This window comes from Peromyscus californicus, unplaced genomic scaffold (assembly GCF_007827085.1).
Source record: "Peromyscus californicus insignis strain IS unplaced genomic scaffold, ASM782708v3 Scaffold_20__1_contigs__length_68692818, whole genome shotgun sequence".
NCBI lineage: Eukaryota > Metazoa > Chordata > Mammalia > Rodentia > Cricetidae > Peromyscus > Peromyscus californicus.
Genome location: NW_026294503.1, coordinates 17,221,042 through 17,237,722, shown reverse-complemented (window position 1 = coordinate 17,237,722; position 16,681 = coordinate 17,221,042). Strand labels below are relative to the sequence as shown.

Below are 16,681 nucleotides of genomic sequence, written 5' to 3'. Positions count from 1 at the left end.
GAGCATATCAAGTACACTATAGATCAATAATGACTTTGAACATATGGTGCATGCATACCTGATATTTGTGCAAAAACATGTCTGAAGATAAGTAACTTAGCAGTTTCCATGCTGAACCACAAACCAAACAGCTTTTCCTCCTACATGTATTCAGTAATAAAGCCATGTCTGAAATCCCCTTTTGCTCTAACGTATCTGTGCTGCAGAAATGCCCTTTAACTAGTTCTTTCTTAGGCCCTTGAACTGTGTTGACTAAAAGCTACCTGAGATAAAATCCTGACTACAGAATTTCTTTAATGCAGAGTTCCATAAGAAATATGTATATCTATACATACATACATACATACATATGATGCATTTTATGAGTTAATGGCTTGTATATGTTCTGATAAAATATTTTCCTAGACACCAGTATTATGAAAAATTTCAGGAATCATTTACTGAACTACACAGTTTAAGCCAATTACAGAAATGGATGAACAATTCATTAATCTTTTTCAATTAAATTGGCTTTTAGGAAATGTTCAGAGCAGTTGGCAGTTAATGACAGATTTATGACACTTTAGACCAAGAGAAAGGAACAGAGGAAAGAACTCAGCGGACTATGTGGCTGTGATCTATAGTTTGGTTTGACACAATGGTTTTATAGAAATCGAACCAACATGACTGCAAATACAAGATAACCAGTTTGGAAGATGGAGTAATTCATTCAGCAACTTAGATTTTAATACATACTTTATAAACCTAAAATGTATGCTATCTGGAGAAACCTCTGAAAATCCAGTAGCACAGATCTTGTACGACACTATTCATGTCCATGGAAATGCTATTCCCAACAACTGGCCAAGGAATTATGGTTATTTTTGTAAAAATAATGTCAACAAGATTTTCTTACATTGCCCCTGTAGATAGTGTACCAGGAATAGGTGAAGACCACATGCAACACCACCATAGAATATCCCACAACCGTCTTGTCTCGGTCTGAGGAATTCGTGAGATCCTCCACCACACACTTTGCAGTAGTGTGCGTAGCTCTGCAAACAGAAAAGAGATCATCTTTTTACAGAAAAACAGAAAAATTAAAATGAGCTTCCCAACACAAATTAAAAACAACAGAATCCAAACAATGCCAATAAATAAATAAATAACAACAAAAAGAAGTAAAAGAAGATCTTGGCTAGCACTGAGCTACTTGACTGGATAAGGACACTAGTTTCCCAATGTTTCATCCCCCACTCTGTGTTTTATCAGGTTTCTTTTCTTTTCTTTCTTTCTTTCTTTTTTTTTTTTGCTTACATATTTGAAAATAATGGATATGGCATGATTGGTAAGCCTCATGTAATTTTTACTATCTGTATTCAGCCTTTGAGGCTTGCAAGTAGACCAATAATAGGACAAGAGATTGAGTTCTTTAAAAAGTAATTACAGCCTCTTTCTTTTTAATCTGCTTTATTATGCTTATATTTAAACCTTCTCTGAATGGAGGCCTGCATTAACCACGCCGACTCTGCTGTTTCATTAGGGCTTAATGTGCTGTGCATTAGGGCGTTTGCATCATCTTTATGGGGGAGCTTTTAGCTCTCAGATCAGGTTATAAAATTAGGAGTCCTGTCAAGTTGTGCTTCCCACGGGAAAGTGTTTACACTATTCCAAGTTGATAAAAGCTCAAGATGCACGCAAAAACCTTTCCATATTAGCAGATCTTTTCTCTTGTTCTGCATTATTCACGACTCCATGAAAGTAGCTACTGAATTCCATTTGGGACCTTCATTTTGGCCTTTAGTGAAACCCCACATTTACTGGAAGGACCCCTTTCTTAATTTGCCAGGGACTCTCTTCTGTTTGAACCAGGAGTGCTACATTTCTGTTTTGTAAATATTTTTATCCCAGTTGTACAATATGTCATGTTAGAAACAGGAAGAGCAGATTTTCGTGATAGGAAACTACCCTTTGTTTTTATATTTTCAGCACATTTAACTATAGGAGCTCTATATAGCCTTAACATATAAGTGTATTCAGTTGAACACTGGAATTACAGTTTTGATTAAAATAGTAAAAGAAAAAAACAAAAACAAAACACCCAAGAACATTAATCTCATTGTGGTTTATTTTGACTTGTCTTGAATTTTACTTCCAAATATTTATTTTTTGCTTTGCAGTTTCTTTTGATCTGGAGTATAAGGGAAGTTGTAGATCTTAGCAGGTTCTGTTTCTTTGTTTTTCCAAGTTGAGAACTATTGCATTTTAGAAAAACTGGTGAATGAGACTTTAATCAATTCAGACTGTCTATGGAGTACAGAATGTTTGGCATATGAATCCAGACTTATTTTCAGGGCTGTATCTCTTTAACAAGTAATAAAGTGTGCAAAATAAAACATATGCTCACCCCAAGGCCATAAAGCAAAGCAAAACTCTGGCATTTACCAGGTTATTTTCATCAGTGGAGATGGCTGAGCTGGATAATGTAACCCCCCCCCCCCCCGGGAGGAGAAGTTTGACCATTCTAACTAATCCATTTACCTGTGTGGCAGTTAAATCTCCATTTGGCTGTGTTAACATGAGAGTGGTATGATAAATGTCTACTTCTCTTTGATTTTTTTGGTTTGTTTGTTATCATTTAAAGAATGTGTGTCATTTTCTAGAATATCAGTGTTTCTCTCAAGGCAGAATGTTTAGAATAAAAAAACATAATTATCAGTGCATCCAATCAAATTTAGACTCATTCAACTCTTAATAAAAGTTTTATCTCCCAAATGGCCTTCTCTGCTAACTATATCAAGTCAGCAGATTGTTGAGGGCTTTTCATTCCTTGGGTCATTATAATCACAGCAAACTTGCAGCTGTTGAAAGTCCAGATATACAGTGAGTGCCCCAACTGGAGGGAAGTTTGGAGGGAGAAAACAGCATCATTTCATTTTCTGATTCTCTTTGTTCTGAGAATCATTAGACCAAGCACATCTTGGCTTCTTACTCATCCTTTGACTCCAAATCTTAACAAATATATTCTGCCCTTTCAAACACTCATACTTGTTTGATTTTTTTTATTGAGCACCAAAATGCAGCATTTATGCTTTCAGTATTTTTAAGTTCATCTAGTCTTCTTTCGTCACCTTTCAGTTTACATAATAAATATTGCACACAGCTTTCCTCCCCCAGTTTTAGATTTACATTTAATAATAGCTAGCTTTTATTAAGGGCCTCTTATGTGCTGATGTGTCTCTGGGTTCTTTATGTGCATCAATCAACTCATCTTCATAAAAAACCCTTGAAGTAGACACTACCATTATGTCCATTAGAAGAAAAGAGGAAACAGGTTTACAGGGATTAAAGCACCATGCCCACCAGCAGGGAGTTGCATAACTGGGGTTGATAGGGTGTAAACTATGATAGATAGGATGCAGAGGTCTGGCTGCATTACTCCTGTGGTACACTGCTTCCTCAAAGGGAAATTGCATTTACTGCAGATAGAAAGGAGTGGGAGACAAGTCCAATAGCAAGGTGGGTTGTTTGATCCCCAGGCTGAATCACTTTAAATGTGATCTCTTTGAGATTATCTGTTATCTAATCCGTACAGTATGGTGCTGCCTTATTGGAATTTACTTGGCTTATAATTGAAATCACTGAGAAGAAAATGAAATGTGTTGATTTGTCTCTTTTTTAATTACTGTAATTCATTTTCACTGATTCTTTTGCGGCAGAAACTGGTACTGACTGAGTGAGTCCAGGACAAATTTTTGACTTACTCAATTAAGACTGCAATGTTATTCCCAAATTAAGGGATGGTTCATGCATTTGTTTGATTTCTTTCCTGGTCTCCTCATTCAGAGGCCTTTGTTTTGAGGATTGATGATCTGATAGATGGTGTGAGAGTTGTCTTCTGCTCTAGTTGCTGGGCATATACAGTGGTATGTCTGTGAAGACCCATGTTAAGGAGATGCTTTCACTTCCCATTTATCTTCTCCAAGGCTGTGTAATCAAGCTTTTACCTTCTGCTTACGTTAAGAGCAGGCTTGGGTGTGGAGGCAGACAACAAATCACAATGCCTTTACGGTGTCTAATTTCAATACGCTGCCCACCCCAGCCACGCTGTGAGTTTTATGATTTCCCTGGATTCCAAAAGTGAGAAAAGTGTGGGGTGCAGTGAGCAGCTTAAGCATTGAGCTACCCCACCTGCCCAACACCCCTCCTTTCACACTGTAGATGTAAGTTGAAGGATCACTAGGATTCCTGCATGCGTTCAGTAGCACAGGAATCCTGTAATAAATGATGATTTTCCAGCTAATGGGCAGTCCTACCTTGACAGGCCATTGCTACTCCTGAGCCAATGTACGTAAAATCGAAGTTATCAGAACTTCTTTTGCCACTTCTTGTCCATAGTTCCATTTTAGTTAAGTCAAGGTTGGGAATCGTGGCATTGCTTTGGATTTCTGTTATTATCTTACTCCACACATTTGAGAGATTGTTCCGCTATTCTTGTAGTGTCAATATTAACTATGATTATTAATTATGTTTATTTAGTAAATTTAGATTTTTTTTAAATACTAATTTATTCTGTGTGTGTGGTGTGGTGTGTGTGATATGTGTATGTGTGTGTGTGTGTGGTATGTGTATGTGTGACGTGTGTGGTGAATGTGTGTATGCTTGTGTGGCGTGTGTATGTGTGGTATGTGTTTCTGTGTGTGTGTGTGGTATGTGTGTGTGTGTGTGTGTGTGTGTGTGTGTGTGTGTGTGTGGTGTGTATATGTGACATATGTATGTGGTGAGTGTGGTGTGTGTATGTGTGGTACGTGTGTGGTGTGTGTGTGTGTGTGTGTGTGTGTGTGTATGTGTGTGTGTGTGTGTGTGTGTGTGCGTGCGCGCATGTGTGTATTTGTTTGTTTGTGGGCATGTACATGTGAGTGCAGCTGTCTGAAGCCAAAGGAAGGCACCGATCTTCCTGGGGCTTGATGTACCTGACATCATTTCTAGGAACTGAACTCAGATCCTCTACAAGAGCAGCACGTGTTCTTAAGTGCTGAGCTGTCTCCCCAGCCCCATGTGTGAGATCTTCTGTTAAAACACAGACATTAGTGTGTTCTGGTCTATCATGTCTTGTTGATTCCCAGTGCTTCTCAGTTAGTAGGGGTGCTACAAACAACCTCTTTCAGGGAAAATTGTTCTGTGTTTTCAGGGGTTAAACTCAGTTTTCCTGTTAATGTCTGCTTTGCTTCCGTTCCCTTTTCATTTCCCCTATATTTTTATTTTCTTTGTCAGTGGGCAGAATCCAACCCAGGGCTTATGCGTACTAGTCAAATGCTCCACACTGAGCTCAATCTCTGGCCTCTGTGTCCTCTTACAACACATTCATATCTTATTGTCTCCATTTAGGGCAGTAGTGAGAGGCAGACCGGGTTTAGAAGTGTCCTGTGAGGAGCACCCTGCCTTACAATGCACTTGCACTTTATTCTCTTTTTTCCCATAAAAGGTAGACTTCCAAGTTATTTTGACCATATAATTTTTTGAGTGTGCATGTATGTGATGCAGTGGTATATAGGTATGCATGTGTATGGATCTGTACAGACACATCTCAGAAAACCATCTCTCTACCTTCTACCCTTGACTCAGGGTTTCTCATTGAACCTGGAGTCAGGCTGCTGGCCTGCAGGTTGCATATCCTTCTCTGTGTGTCCCTTAAAGTCCTGGCTCTATAGGAACAAAACCAGTTGTGCCTGGATTTGTATGAGAGTTCCTACTTAAGTGACAAACATTTTTACCTGCTAAGGGCCATCTTCTCTGCTTGGCCTCCAGATTCTATTGAGATTAGGTTTATGACATTAGTGTTCTGTCATTCCAGCTACCAGGTAACCATAGAAAAACTCGTTTTAGAGTTATACTGAGTGAAATCATAATACAAATTTTCAGTAAACTATTTATCTGTGATCCTCAATAACTGATTTTAAAGATGTGCACAATAAAGAATCGACATTGTGTTTCTTTTAAATGTGCCCCTAAGAATAGTTGGCTTACTATAAATCCAAATGAGAAAAGGATTCACTGGATTTATTTTGATGATGCTGACAAGAACAGGCTGCAGGAATAAACTGTGTGGAGAGTGAGAAGATTGTCACATGATTAGATTAGTTACTGCAGATTTTGAGCCCTCATTCTCCATCAGAAGTGCATCAGGGTAGAAGTGCATTGGTATAATGGAATGTGTATTTGGAGCTCTATACATGCAGAAACATTCCTTATAGGTATTAGCAGGTTAACTCTGGGTATAGAGACTCTCAACCCTTACAGGTTTCTTCAAGTAGTATGAAAGTCCAATAGTTTAACAGTGGTTTTCACTTGATAACTTAGCTTTTTGTTTTTAAGGTTTTACATTTTGACTATCAGCCCATAACCCCAAGTCTCTCCAATTAGCACCCTCATCCTCTCCTCTGTTGCCATCAATTATAGTACTTGAAAATGAACCACATCAGAGAGAGAGCCTGTGTGTAGTTCAAACAGCTCCGTTTTCTGCTACTTTGAAAATAAGTACATGTACTAAAGTGTCATTTTAAGAATTCCGAGGCTTTAAAATGTTTTCCTTTGACATGTTCCTTTGGATAGTATTTTATTCATTTTTAATGCATGTTATTAGGGGGAAACAAATGAATTCATAGAGACCATGAAAAACAATATTTTAATGTTTTTCAATTCTCTTGTGTAATATTTCTGTTTAACAATGTATAATTAATCATAAAGAAAATACAGGGAAAATACTATGTAGAAGGAATAGACTTTTTTTTTTTTAAACTGCAGAGTTTTAAAATTGGGATTAAAACAGAATAATGCCATCACTGTTATCAGGGGAAAATGAGTTAAAATATGATTCTGTTTGCTTGTTTTTCTGTTTATGTGTCTTACTTTAGGCTGTTTTTTTATGTATAACTTTAATTTGCTTTTGGCTTTTTGGAAGGTCAAAACAATGGTAGAGTTGCCCTGAGTTATTATGGTTCCTTGTTCCAGGTGACTCAGGGGTATTGGAGAGAACTTACTGTCTGTACTCTATCACAGTCACTCCTTCAGCCCAAATGCAGGGAGTCCTTACATACCCCAAATATTAGTAACACATTCTTCTTGTAGTCTAGAAAGAATATAAATAGACCACTGGCTTAACAACAGCAAATGGAACCTTTCACTTAGGCTAAAAGTACTGTTTGAACCAAGTGTGTTGAATTTGCCACTGATGTCGTCAGCCCCGATCCATTTGATCTATTTGTCATGTTGGCAGGAGAAGTTCGTGGGATGGGTCACCCTGTTAAATAGTCTTCCATTCTTAGTCTGTAGTTAAATAGCCTGTAGTGCACTGCCTAATACAATGCTTCACAACCACATGCAGCTTTTTAGATTTAATTAAATCAAAATTGATGAAAATTAAAACATCTAAGGTAAATTAAAAACAAGTCACTTTCACTACCTTTATTTTAATACCCATAGGAGGCTCCTGCCCATCATTGGCACAGAGAATAATATGCAAAATTTTTATTATCTTGGAAAATTCCATTTCATCTAGAGTTCTCATTTGATGCTTACAATTATCCTATTAGGTGGCAAAATGTACAGCATTAGCTATATTCATAGAGAGGGGAAACAAGTCCTAGGGGGTTGCTATGTTTGATCACAGAATTTGGAGAACTTCTAGGAGCAGATACAGGCATGCAAATGTAACTGCAGTTCAAGTGTTTTATACAGAATCTTTCACCTTAAATATCTATGAGACAGAGAAGGTCTAGCTTGTTCACCTTTTATTTATGTCTATCCCAGGGCTCAACACAAGCCAAATGCTTAGTAACACCAAGGGGATGGAGGAGTACATGTTAGGTCCAAAATGAACATATAGCTTTATGGTTTGTAACTTGAGTACATCTACATAAAAGCTTTCTATGTTAATACATTATAATTTCAAATGTTGGTGTGTCAAGAAAAAAGATAGGAAACTACGTTCTGCTTTTCATCTCCTTTTTAGTATAATCGTAACTAGAAAAAAAGTCTTTTTCCGATGATTGTTGGATTCTGATGTTTGAGAAGTTTGCAGTGATTCTGTGTATAAGAGTGTTTCCTGACAATATGTTTTTAGTGAATTGTTGCTGTAAGTGCTTAACTGTGCTTACATTGTATTTGTATTTAACTAAGATAGGAGATCAAAACTAACACTTGTAAATAGTGAAAATAAAATCAGTGTGGGTAGTAGACATGGATAGCGTATTTTAATAAAGTTTTTTGTTTGTTTTTAACAGAGGTTGTCAAATAATGGATATCAGATATGTTTTACTGTGACTTGTAAATGAGATACTATAAAATGAATTACACAAATAGTCTTTAGACCTTCTTTTTGAGAGAAAAATGAATAGAATATTAAGAAATTATGTTTCCATCAAAACCCTTACCTAATGTGATTCCAATGCTGTTTTACTTTCAATGCTGTATAACACCAATATGATTTATTGGCATTAACCAAAAAGGCAAATTTGTAATCTAAGGAATATGAAAGTGATTGCTCATCTCCATGAAATAAGATTTTTGAGTTTTGTTTGTTGTTTGGATTGTATGTCAAAGAACTCAGTAGTGGGAATGTATTTCTTAGCACAATTCAGGTATTTAGCAGTCATTAGATGTGTACTGAATAGTGGAGACCTCAGATTCACTTCTATAGGCAAAGAAATACTTACCTTAGACACATTGCCAACACCAACTCGAAAGATCCAATGTAGTCTGCAAAGTTTGTTAATCTTAAATGAAGATACTTTACTGGTAATTATTCATAAATTTTTCTTTACTCATGGATAAGAACACAAAATCAAAAGGCATGCTGACATTTCTAGAAACAGTATTTACTTCACAACCATATGCATAGGGAATATGAGTGCTTATTGTTGAACTCCTTTGGTGTGGCTGTGCACGTGGGACTTCAAGATTGCAAAATCAAAAGTAGTGATGATCTGTGGTAGATTCTCAGTAATTTCACTTGTTCAAGCAGAAGTTTGAAACCTTTCATATTAAGGAGCTCAGCATCTCTTGGCAATGCAGTAGCAAAAAAAAAAAAAAAAAAAAAAAAAAAAAAAACAAAAAAACAAAAAAACAAAACAAACCCCAAATCGCCATCTCTATATTTTTGCACTTTCTATTATCCTTATTGTAAAACATTATTTCAACATTTACCTCTTTGATCTAAGTTTAAATCCCTAAAGTGATTGAAAAAAACATACCACTTAATGCTGGATTCTTTGAGAGACTGAAATTTCTTTTCAATTCTAGCGAATTGGGAAGTCTGTGTAGAAGTTTTGCAATGTGACCAGTTTACTGCACCTTTCAATCAGTGTAAGGATGTTGTAGATAGTTTTTCTCAAGGATTTGACTTTAGCCAACTTTCAAATTGTTTACTTTCAGATTTCTGCCCTAGAGGGTACTCCATTATTACCTCTCTTGGTTCAGCGATCCTGTTCTCCTGACAGATAGAAAACTGTGTGTTTGGGTTCATACATATACATATGATGTATATGTATCAATCGTGTGTGTGTGTGTGTGTGTGTGTGTGTGTGTGTGTGTGTGTGTGTGTGTTTTCTCATCATCTTTTGATTTTTTTTTTTTTTTTGGTTTTTCGAGACAGGGTTTCTCTGTGTAGCTTTGCGCCTTTCCTGGAACTCACTTGGTAGTCCAGGCTGGCCTCGAACTCACAGAGATCCGCCTGGCTCTGCCTCCCGAGTGCTGGGATTAAAGGCGTGCGCCACCACCGCCCGGCTCATCTTTTGATTAAGAATGTGGAAATAATCAAATTATTATCCTAATGTAAAGTCAGTATCAAGTTGTTTATGTGCTAGTGTTGATTTCTTAGAACTGTAATGTTGGACATGAATTCAGAAGTTATCCCAATGGACCAGAGAGGTTAAGTACCTTGATCAAGATCCTGCCTCTTTAGGAAGCAAATGAAAGCTGCTTCCATTTTAATTCTATACAGTAGAGATGCAAACATTCTGGAATGCACTACAGAATAAAATTTACATTTTAAGTAGAGCCTTCAAGTGATTTTGAGAAGCCTGAGATTTTTCTCATGAAATGATTTGTATATGAGCAGCGATCACACATGTCATTTTTGAGCAGCTGTTGAAGAAGGCAGAACATGATTTTGCCACTTTCTTTATACATTACATCTGGGGAAAAATTAAAAAGAAATCACTGATTTTTGAAGGAAGAGTTTCCCTTCCTTCCTTCCTCCCTCCCTCTCTCCCTCCATTCCTTCCTTCCTTTTGTCCTTCCCTCCTTCTTTCTTTAATTTCTTTTCCTTTCTTTTTTCTAAATTTTTTCCTCAAGATTTCATTGAGCAATTCAATATCAAACCAGGAGCTTTTACTCAGTGTGATCCCTGACTGAGGTCCCTGTTCAGGTGTGGTCTGAGAAGGGAGGAAGGCTTCCTTATAAAGTGCCTTTGAAGGCCTCCATATGACCAATAAAAGTAATCTTTCCTCTTTCTTTTTCCCTTTTTGAGATAGAGTCTACCTATTAAGCCGAGGGTGGTCTTGAACTCTCCATTGTCCTACATCTGTCTTCTGAGTGTTGGGATGTTATTGTATGCTCACATGCCTGGCTTACTATGCAACTCAAGCTTAGCAGAGACAGTAGTACATGGGAGATTGCCTTATTTCAACCTTTAACCATCCTATGACCCACTCACTGGAGGAGATAGTGGTTCTTAGTTACTAGATATGGCCTTAATCAACTAGAGCCCTGGCAGGGTTCTCTCCAACTTTGGCTGAGAGACATTTGTGCCAACGTTCTTGCCCACTTCATTTTATATTGGTTTCATTGCGCATAACTAAGTTTCTGTTAGAAGACCTGCTCTGTGGTCATTTTAGGTCCTGTGTTTCGTCTAAAACGGAGCCCTCCTCTTTGCCTGTGGCCTCCGTGCTATAGGCACTGTGTCTCACATTTCTTTGGAGAATTTCTTGAATGAGTGATCTCAGAGCCACTGCCTCTGATTTTGATAGCAACCCTTAGCTGTTCCAAAGGAAACACCTTGTTATTTGGGTGTTTCTACAGTCATGCAGAACAACCCCACTCAGTTGGAAATAGATTTCTTAAAAAAATATATTATTTAGTTCTTTGAATTGGTGATAGCACGTTTATCACATAACTTCACCTTTTGTCCTAAAATGAAGCACTCAAAGAGACCCTGTCGAGAAATGAAGACCCCCCCTTCCTATAGCTCAAATTGTTCCCTAGGAAGCTGGAAAAGTACTGTCATTTTATAAAAATGTTGAATACTTGACAATACCCCTCCCTTACAGAGAACTGACTGAATTTATGGCACATCTAAAGTAACTTCCATCTCTTCTACACTCCAGGTCACTTCAGGTGGAACATTCATTGGCATTGGACGGAAAACTCCAGATTGCCAAGGCAACACCAAGTATTTCCGCTGCAAATTCTGCAATTTCACTTATATGGGCAACTCATCAACTGAACTAGAACAACATTTTCTTCAGACTCACCCGAATAAAATAAAAGTTTCTCTCCCATCCTCCGAGGGTGCAAAACCTTCGGAGAAAAACTCTAACAAATCCATCCCTGCTCTTCGAGCCAGTGACTCTGGAGACTTAGGAAAGTGGCAGGACAAGATCACAGTCAAGGCGGGAGATGACACCCCTGTCGGCTACTCAGTGCCCATCAAGCCCCTCGATTCCTCGAGACAAAATGGTACAGAGGCCACCAGTTATTACTGGTGTAAATTTTGTAGTTTCAGCTGTGAGTCATCCAGCTCACTCAAGCTGCTAGAACATTATGGCAAGCAGCATGGAGCAGTGCAGTCAGGCGGCCTTAATCCAGAGTTGAATGACAAGCTTCCCAGGGGCTCTGTTATTAATCAGAATGATCTAGCCAAAAGCGTAGAAGGAGAGCCATTGACCAAGCCAGAAAAGGGCTTGAGTGGGGCTAAAAAGAAGGACTTCCCCAGCAAGGGGGCAGAGGATAATGTGGTAACAAGCTATAACTGTCAGTTCTGTGACTTTAGATATTCCAAAAGCCATGGCCCTGATGTGATTGTAGTGGGTCCACTTCTCCGTCATTACCAACAGCTCCATAACATCCATAAGTGTACCATTAAGCACTGTCCGTTCTGCCCCCGAGGCCTCTGCAGCCCAGAAAAGCACCTTGGAGAGATTACTTATCCGTTTGCTTGTAGAAAGAGTAATTGTTCCCACTGTGCGCTCTTGCTGCTGCACTTGTCTCCTGGGGTGGCCGGAAGTTCCCGAGTCAAACACCAGTGCCACCAGTGTTCCTTCTCTACCCCCGATGTAGACGTCCTCCTCTTTCACTACGAGACCGTGCACGAGCCCCAGGCATCGGAGGTCAAACAGGAAGCAAACCATCTCCTAGGATCTGATGGGCCGCTGGCTGTCAAGGAAAGCAAAGAACACTCGTGCACCAAATGCGAATTTATGACCCAGGTGGAAGAAGAGATCTCTAGACACTACAGGTGAGTTTTCTGGGTCCCCACATAACAGGTGGAGAACCAGAGAGCCCAGAGAAACGGGGCAGGCATTGGTGGGGCTGCATCTGATGGGGGCTGGACGTACAGGGCAGTCCCAAAGAAGTTCTTCTGTCCAAGGGCAGATTATGATATGTTTATGAATGTGATGACCTCAGATTTTGGTTGAGTCATGTGTTCTCATGTTTCCTAAGTGTTTTATACCGCTGGCGGAGTGCATTTTCAAATTCTCAGAAAAATGGATGATGAGTTTACTAATTTAGGTAGTCTGACTCTGTCTCCCATAATTATTGAAGGTACAGCTCCCAAGTGAAAAGTTCTATTAGAATGTATTTTATTCTCTGGAAACAATCAATTTGAGATTGTTGCTCATTATTCTCTTTGAATGAGATTGGACATTCTTCTCACTTTTCATACTTGAACCATATTCTTGATTGACATACAAACAATAATGTTGATGTGAGATTTTGTAATACACATGATTTTGATTATGCTTTCACTCCTTGAGGGCGGATAAAACAGATTATTTCAAATTCATTAACATATGCAACACATGCACATTCCTTTTCCTTATTTGATTCTCCTTGTAAGTCTTAATCTCCCCAGTTTACCATTCCTACTTTCTTATAGATGAGTTTACATTAAACATTCACTTACTATATGCACTCACTTCTGAATTTCAGAACTGTACGTTGCCAGGCATTGTCTGTACAGGAGTACATAAGCTAGACACAGTCCATGGCCTTATGGAACTGACACTTTAGTAGGGAGGACAAGGCACCTACAGATCATCAGGATCCAGGAGTGCTATAAAAGCAGAGGAGCAGAAGGCTATGCTCAAAATAAACACAGTAAGAGCATAGCTCAATAATAGCGAGTCAGGAAATGCCTTCCCAAGGAAGAAATGTCTAAGCTGAGACCTGGTTATAAGCTGGGATGATGCACAAGCCTTGAAGATACAAGGTGTGCAGAGCTGAGCATTCCTTGGGTGTTTTATTGTCATTCTGCCTCTAAGCACCAAAGTAAAAGCTTTATTTACTTATATATATATATATATATATATATATATATATATATATATATATAATAAGATATAAATATATTTATATATATTTATTTGACCTGGTCACCCTGTAGCCCAAGCTGGAGTATAACTCATTGTATAGCTCAGGTTGACGTCAAAGTACTGGCAATGTTCCTACCTCAGTGCTTCTTGCACATTGAGATTAGAGGGGTGAGCCGTTGTCTTCAGCTTTCATTTACTATTTGAAGTGCTAGTCTATATGTAGGTCTAATACCCTAGATTAAAACAAATCTGGTTATTTCAGGTTGATATATATATATATATATATATATATATATATATATATATATATATATACCAAGACTGTAAACAATACCTTTCACTCTCTTTGAAGGTTCTATGTTAGTGGCTTATGTATGTATGTGTGGTATCTATGTCTTCTCAGTCATCAGTAATGAAGCAGTTCATGTCCAACGATAGGCTAATAATGTTAGATGTTAATTTGAAGGGCATCCTAATGTTCACAGTGAATCAAATGTTCAGAAAACACTTACTTGAGATTTACACTGTTTAATTTATAAGGTCAACCCTGGGAAAGACATAGTCCTGCAATCAAATATGTGTTCACACTTGCAATGAGTATTTCTGTCTTCTCCGATGTTAGCTGCATGCTAATTTATTTCCGAGCTAGCAGGCACCAGCTTTCCTTGACTCTTACTTGTGTGGATGTGTAAGTATGGGCAAGTTTGTGCATATTTTGCACATATAGTTGTGAAGTGGTATATAAATTAGGTAATCCAGCAGTTTTTAAAGGGGGTGGCTATTTTGAAGAAATCCTCATTACTTTTTTTAATTATAAGGAAAATGGAATAATAACACAAATATGAATATATGTATGTATGAGCATATATGTGTGTATGTGCACACACAAACACATACACACACACGCACACACCCCAGAGCTTACTGATATACCTAGTAAACAGATGATTTGGGCAAACACATTTTCCTCAGGAGTCTAAGCCATTACTTAAAGCTTTGAAAAAAAAACCCAGCATATATATATATTTGTCCGAGACAGGGTTTCTCTGTGCAGCTTTGCGCCTTTCCTGGAACTCACTTTGGAGACCAGGCTGGCCTCAAACTCACAGAGATACACCTGCCTCTGCCTCCCGAGTGCTGGGATTAAAGGCGTGCACCACCACCTCCCGGTGATATTCTTTAGATAAAGAAAATAATCTTTGGGGAATTGAAGAGTTTCAATAAAAGAGATTTCTTAATAGTGTCAGGATTTATTTAATTCTTAGTAATTAAAGTAACCTTTACCAGAAAGAGATTATTTTCTCCTTGCCCTGTACTGTATCTGTGCAGTTTAATAGATGAGCAAGCATAGATCTTGGCAAATGTTTTTATGCAAATGGAATTCCCAGGAGCATTTGCCTTCATATTGTTTTCAATATGCTGACAGCTCCAAGGTGAGTCACATTTTCATCTTTTATTACGTAGTTTTAGACCATTTTGAGGAACTAAGGGTATATGCCAAAGACAGTTGTATGTTGGCTTTGAATCTCAGTCAAGCTCCCAGCATTTTATTAGTTAAGAAATTAAATAGAATGTGCCCCTAGGCCATTGAGTACTTTAATAATACTTACTTTTAAATCCTGACATAATTTCGTTGATCTAAGGAAGGACCCTTTCGATTCTAGGTTATTCATCTTCTATCTGAGAGTCTCAATAGAATTATTTGAAATTTAGATTTCAGAGTCATAATTCATGACTAGGAAGTATAAGGAAATATCACTAAATGTTGGTCACATTAGAAGCCTTAGCGATGTAAAATAAAACAGCTATTCATGTTCTTCAAATTCAATCCTCTAGGAAAGTATTTACTTCATATGCCATGTTTTGAAAATAGAATAAGAGGTCATTTCACTTTATCTCAATTCTCTCTTTTTAGATTACTCTATATTTATTTATATTAGCCCTGTTAGAGAATTTCTACTATCATTTGATGTTATTATTATGGAACATTCTAGACTTTGAGTGCTTTATGTACAAGAGTGAGACAGTAACAAAAATCAGCATAATCCTCTAATTGTACAATATGTGTGAAATAATCTACATCTAAAAGAGAGTTGATGTGGAACTCAGAGAAATCTCAATGTGGATTCCATGTATACACACTTTCCGTAAGAGCTGGGCTGTTCTGAGTGGAGCTGAAATATTATCCATTCAGTAACTGAAAATGGGTCTGTTAGCATCTTCTTAGTGTTTCTGCATACTTACAATGTCCCTTAACACACCTGTGGCCATCATTATTTTCCATGCCGGAATCTGTTTCTCTTGCTTCATGTGTTTTATTAATTTACTGCTCAATAAACATTACATCGGTTTTCTATTGGTTACCATTTTTATCAAAATGTCCCGTGTTATATAATTTGTGTTTCAGACCTACATAGAGCGAAAGTCTTCTTACAAAGCAACCGTAAGCAACCATACTAGTTAAAGCCTACTTTTAATGCACTCCAGACTTCCCCAAATTCAGGGGAATTTCCAAAGCTTATTCTTTACTTCACAAAGAGTGAGTTAAGCCATAGTGAGGGAGAAGTGAAAGGCCAGTGTGGCATGTGAAGTGGCACAGGGGACAAATGCCAGGATGTCTGCTGGACTTGGCCGAGACGAAGGTGTGGGGTCATCTGCAGGGAGGGGCTGAATTTATGAGTTCCACTTCAATGATGCTGCTGATTAAACTGTTTCCACATTCAGTGCTCTACTGTTCTCCATCAGAAATAAAAATAAATTTGTCCACAGAAAAGTATTCTGTTGCTGCTTACAAAGTAGCCATGTGTGAAGATAATTTTTTTAAGACAAGTTTTGTATGCGCTCACCACTGCAGTTTGCTGTGCAGAGAGCAGATACACCGTATGTGAGAAAGGTAGAAAGCAGAAATGATAGAGTCAGAGACATAGGAACTTTAGATATAGGAATTTTCAGTTACGATAGCATAATTGTTGCATGTTTAAGGAAGTAAAAATTACTATTTAAAATGATCACACATTGTGAAACCATAAATTACTGAGGGGAGCCAATGAACAAATACCATTCCTAAATGAAAAGCATAATCATTGAAAATTAGATAAATATGATAATTG

General features: G+C 37.9%; 1 protein-coding gene across 7 annotated transcripts in view; it reads left to right on the top strand.

Annotated features, from left to right (window-relative positions):
- Positions 1-16,681, top strand: part of Trps1 (transcriptional repressor GATA binding 1) — a 242,737-nt gene that overhangs the window by 47,607 nt on the left and 178,449 nt on the right. For all 7 annotated transcript variants that reach the window (XM_052747800.1, XM_052747798.1, XM_052747799.1 and 4 more), the window contains one exon: positions 11,364-12,493. In XM_052747800.1, the coding sequence (XP_052603760.1) occupies positions 11,364-12,493 (1,130 nt within the window). The remainder of the gene's footprint in view (positions 1-11,363; positions 12,494-16,681) is intronic.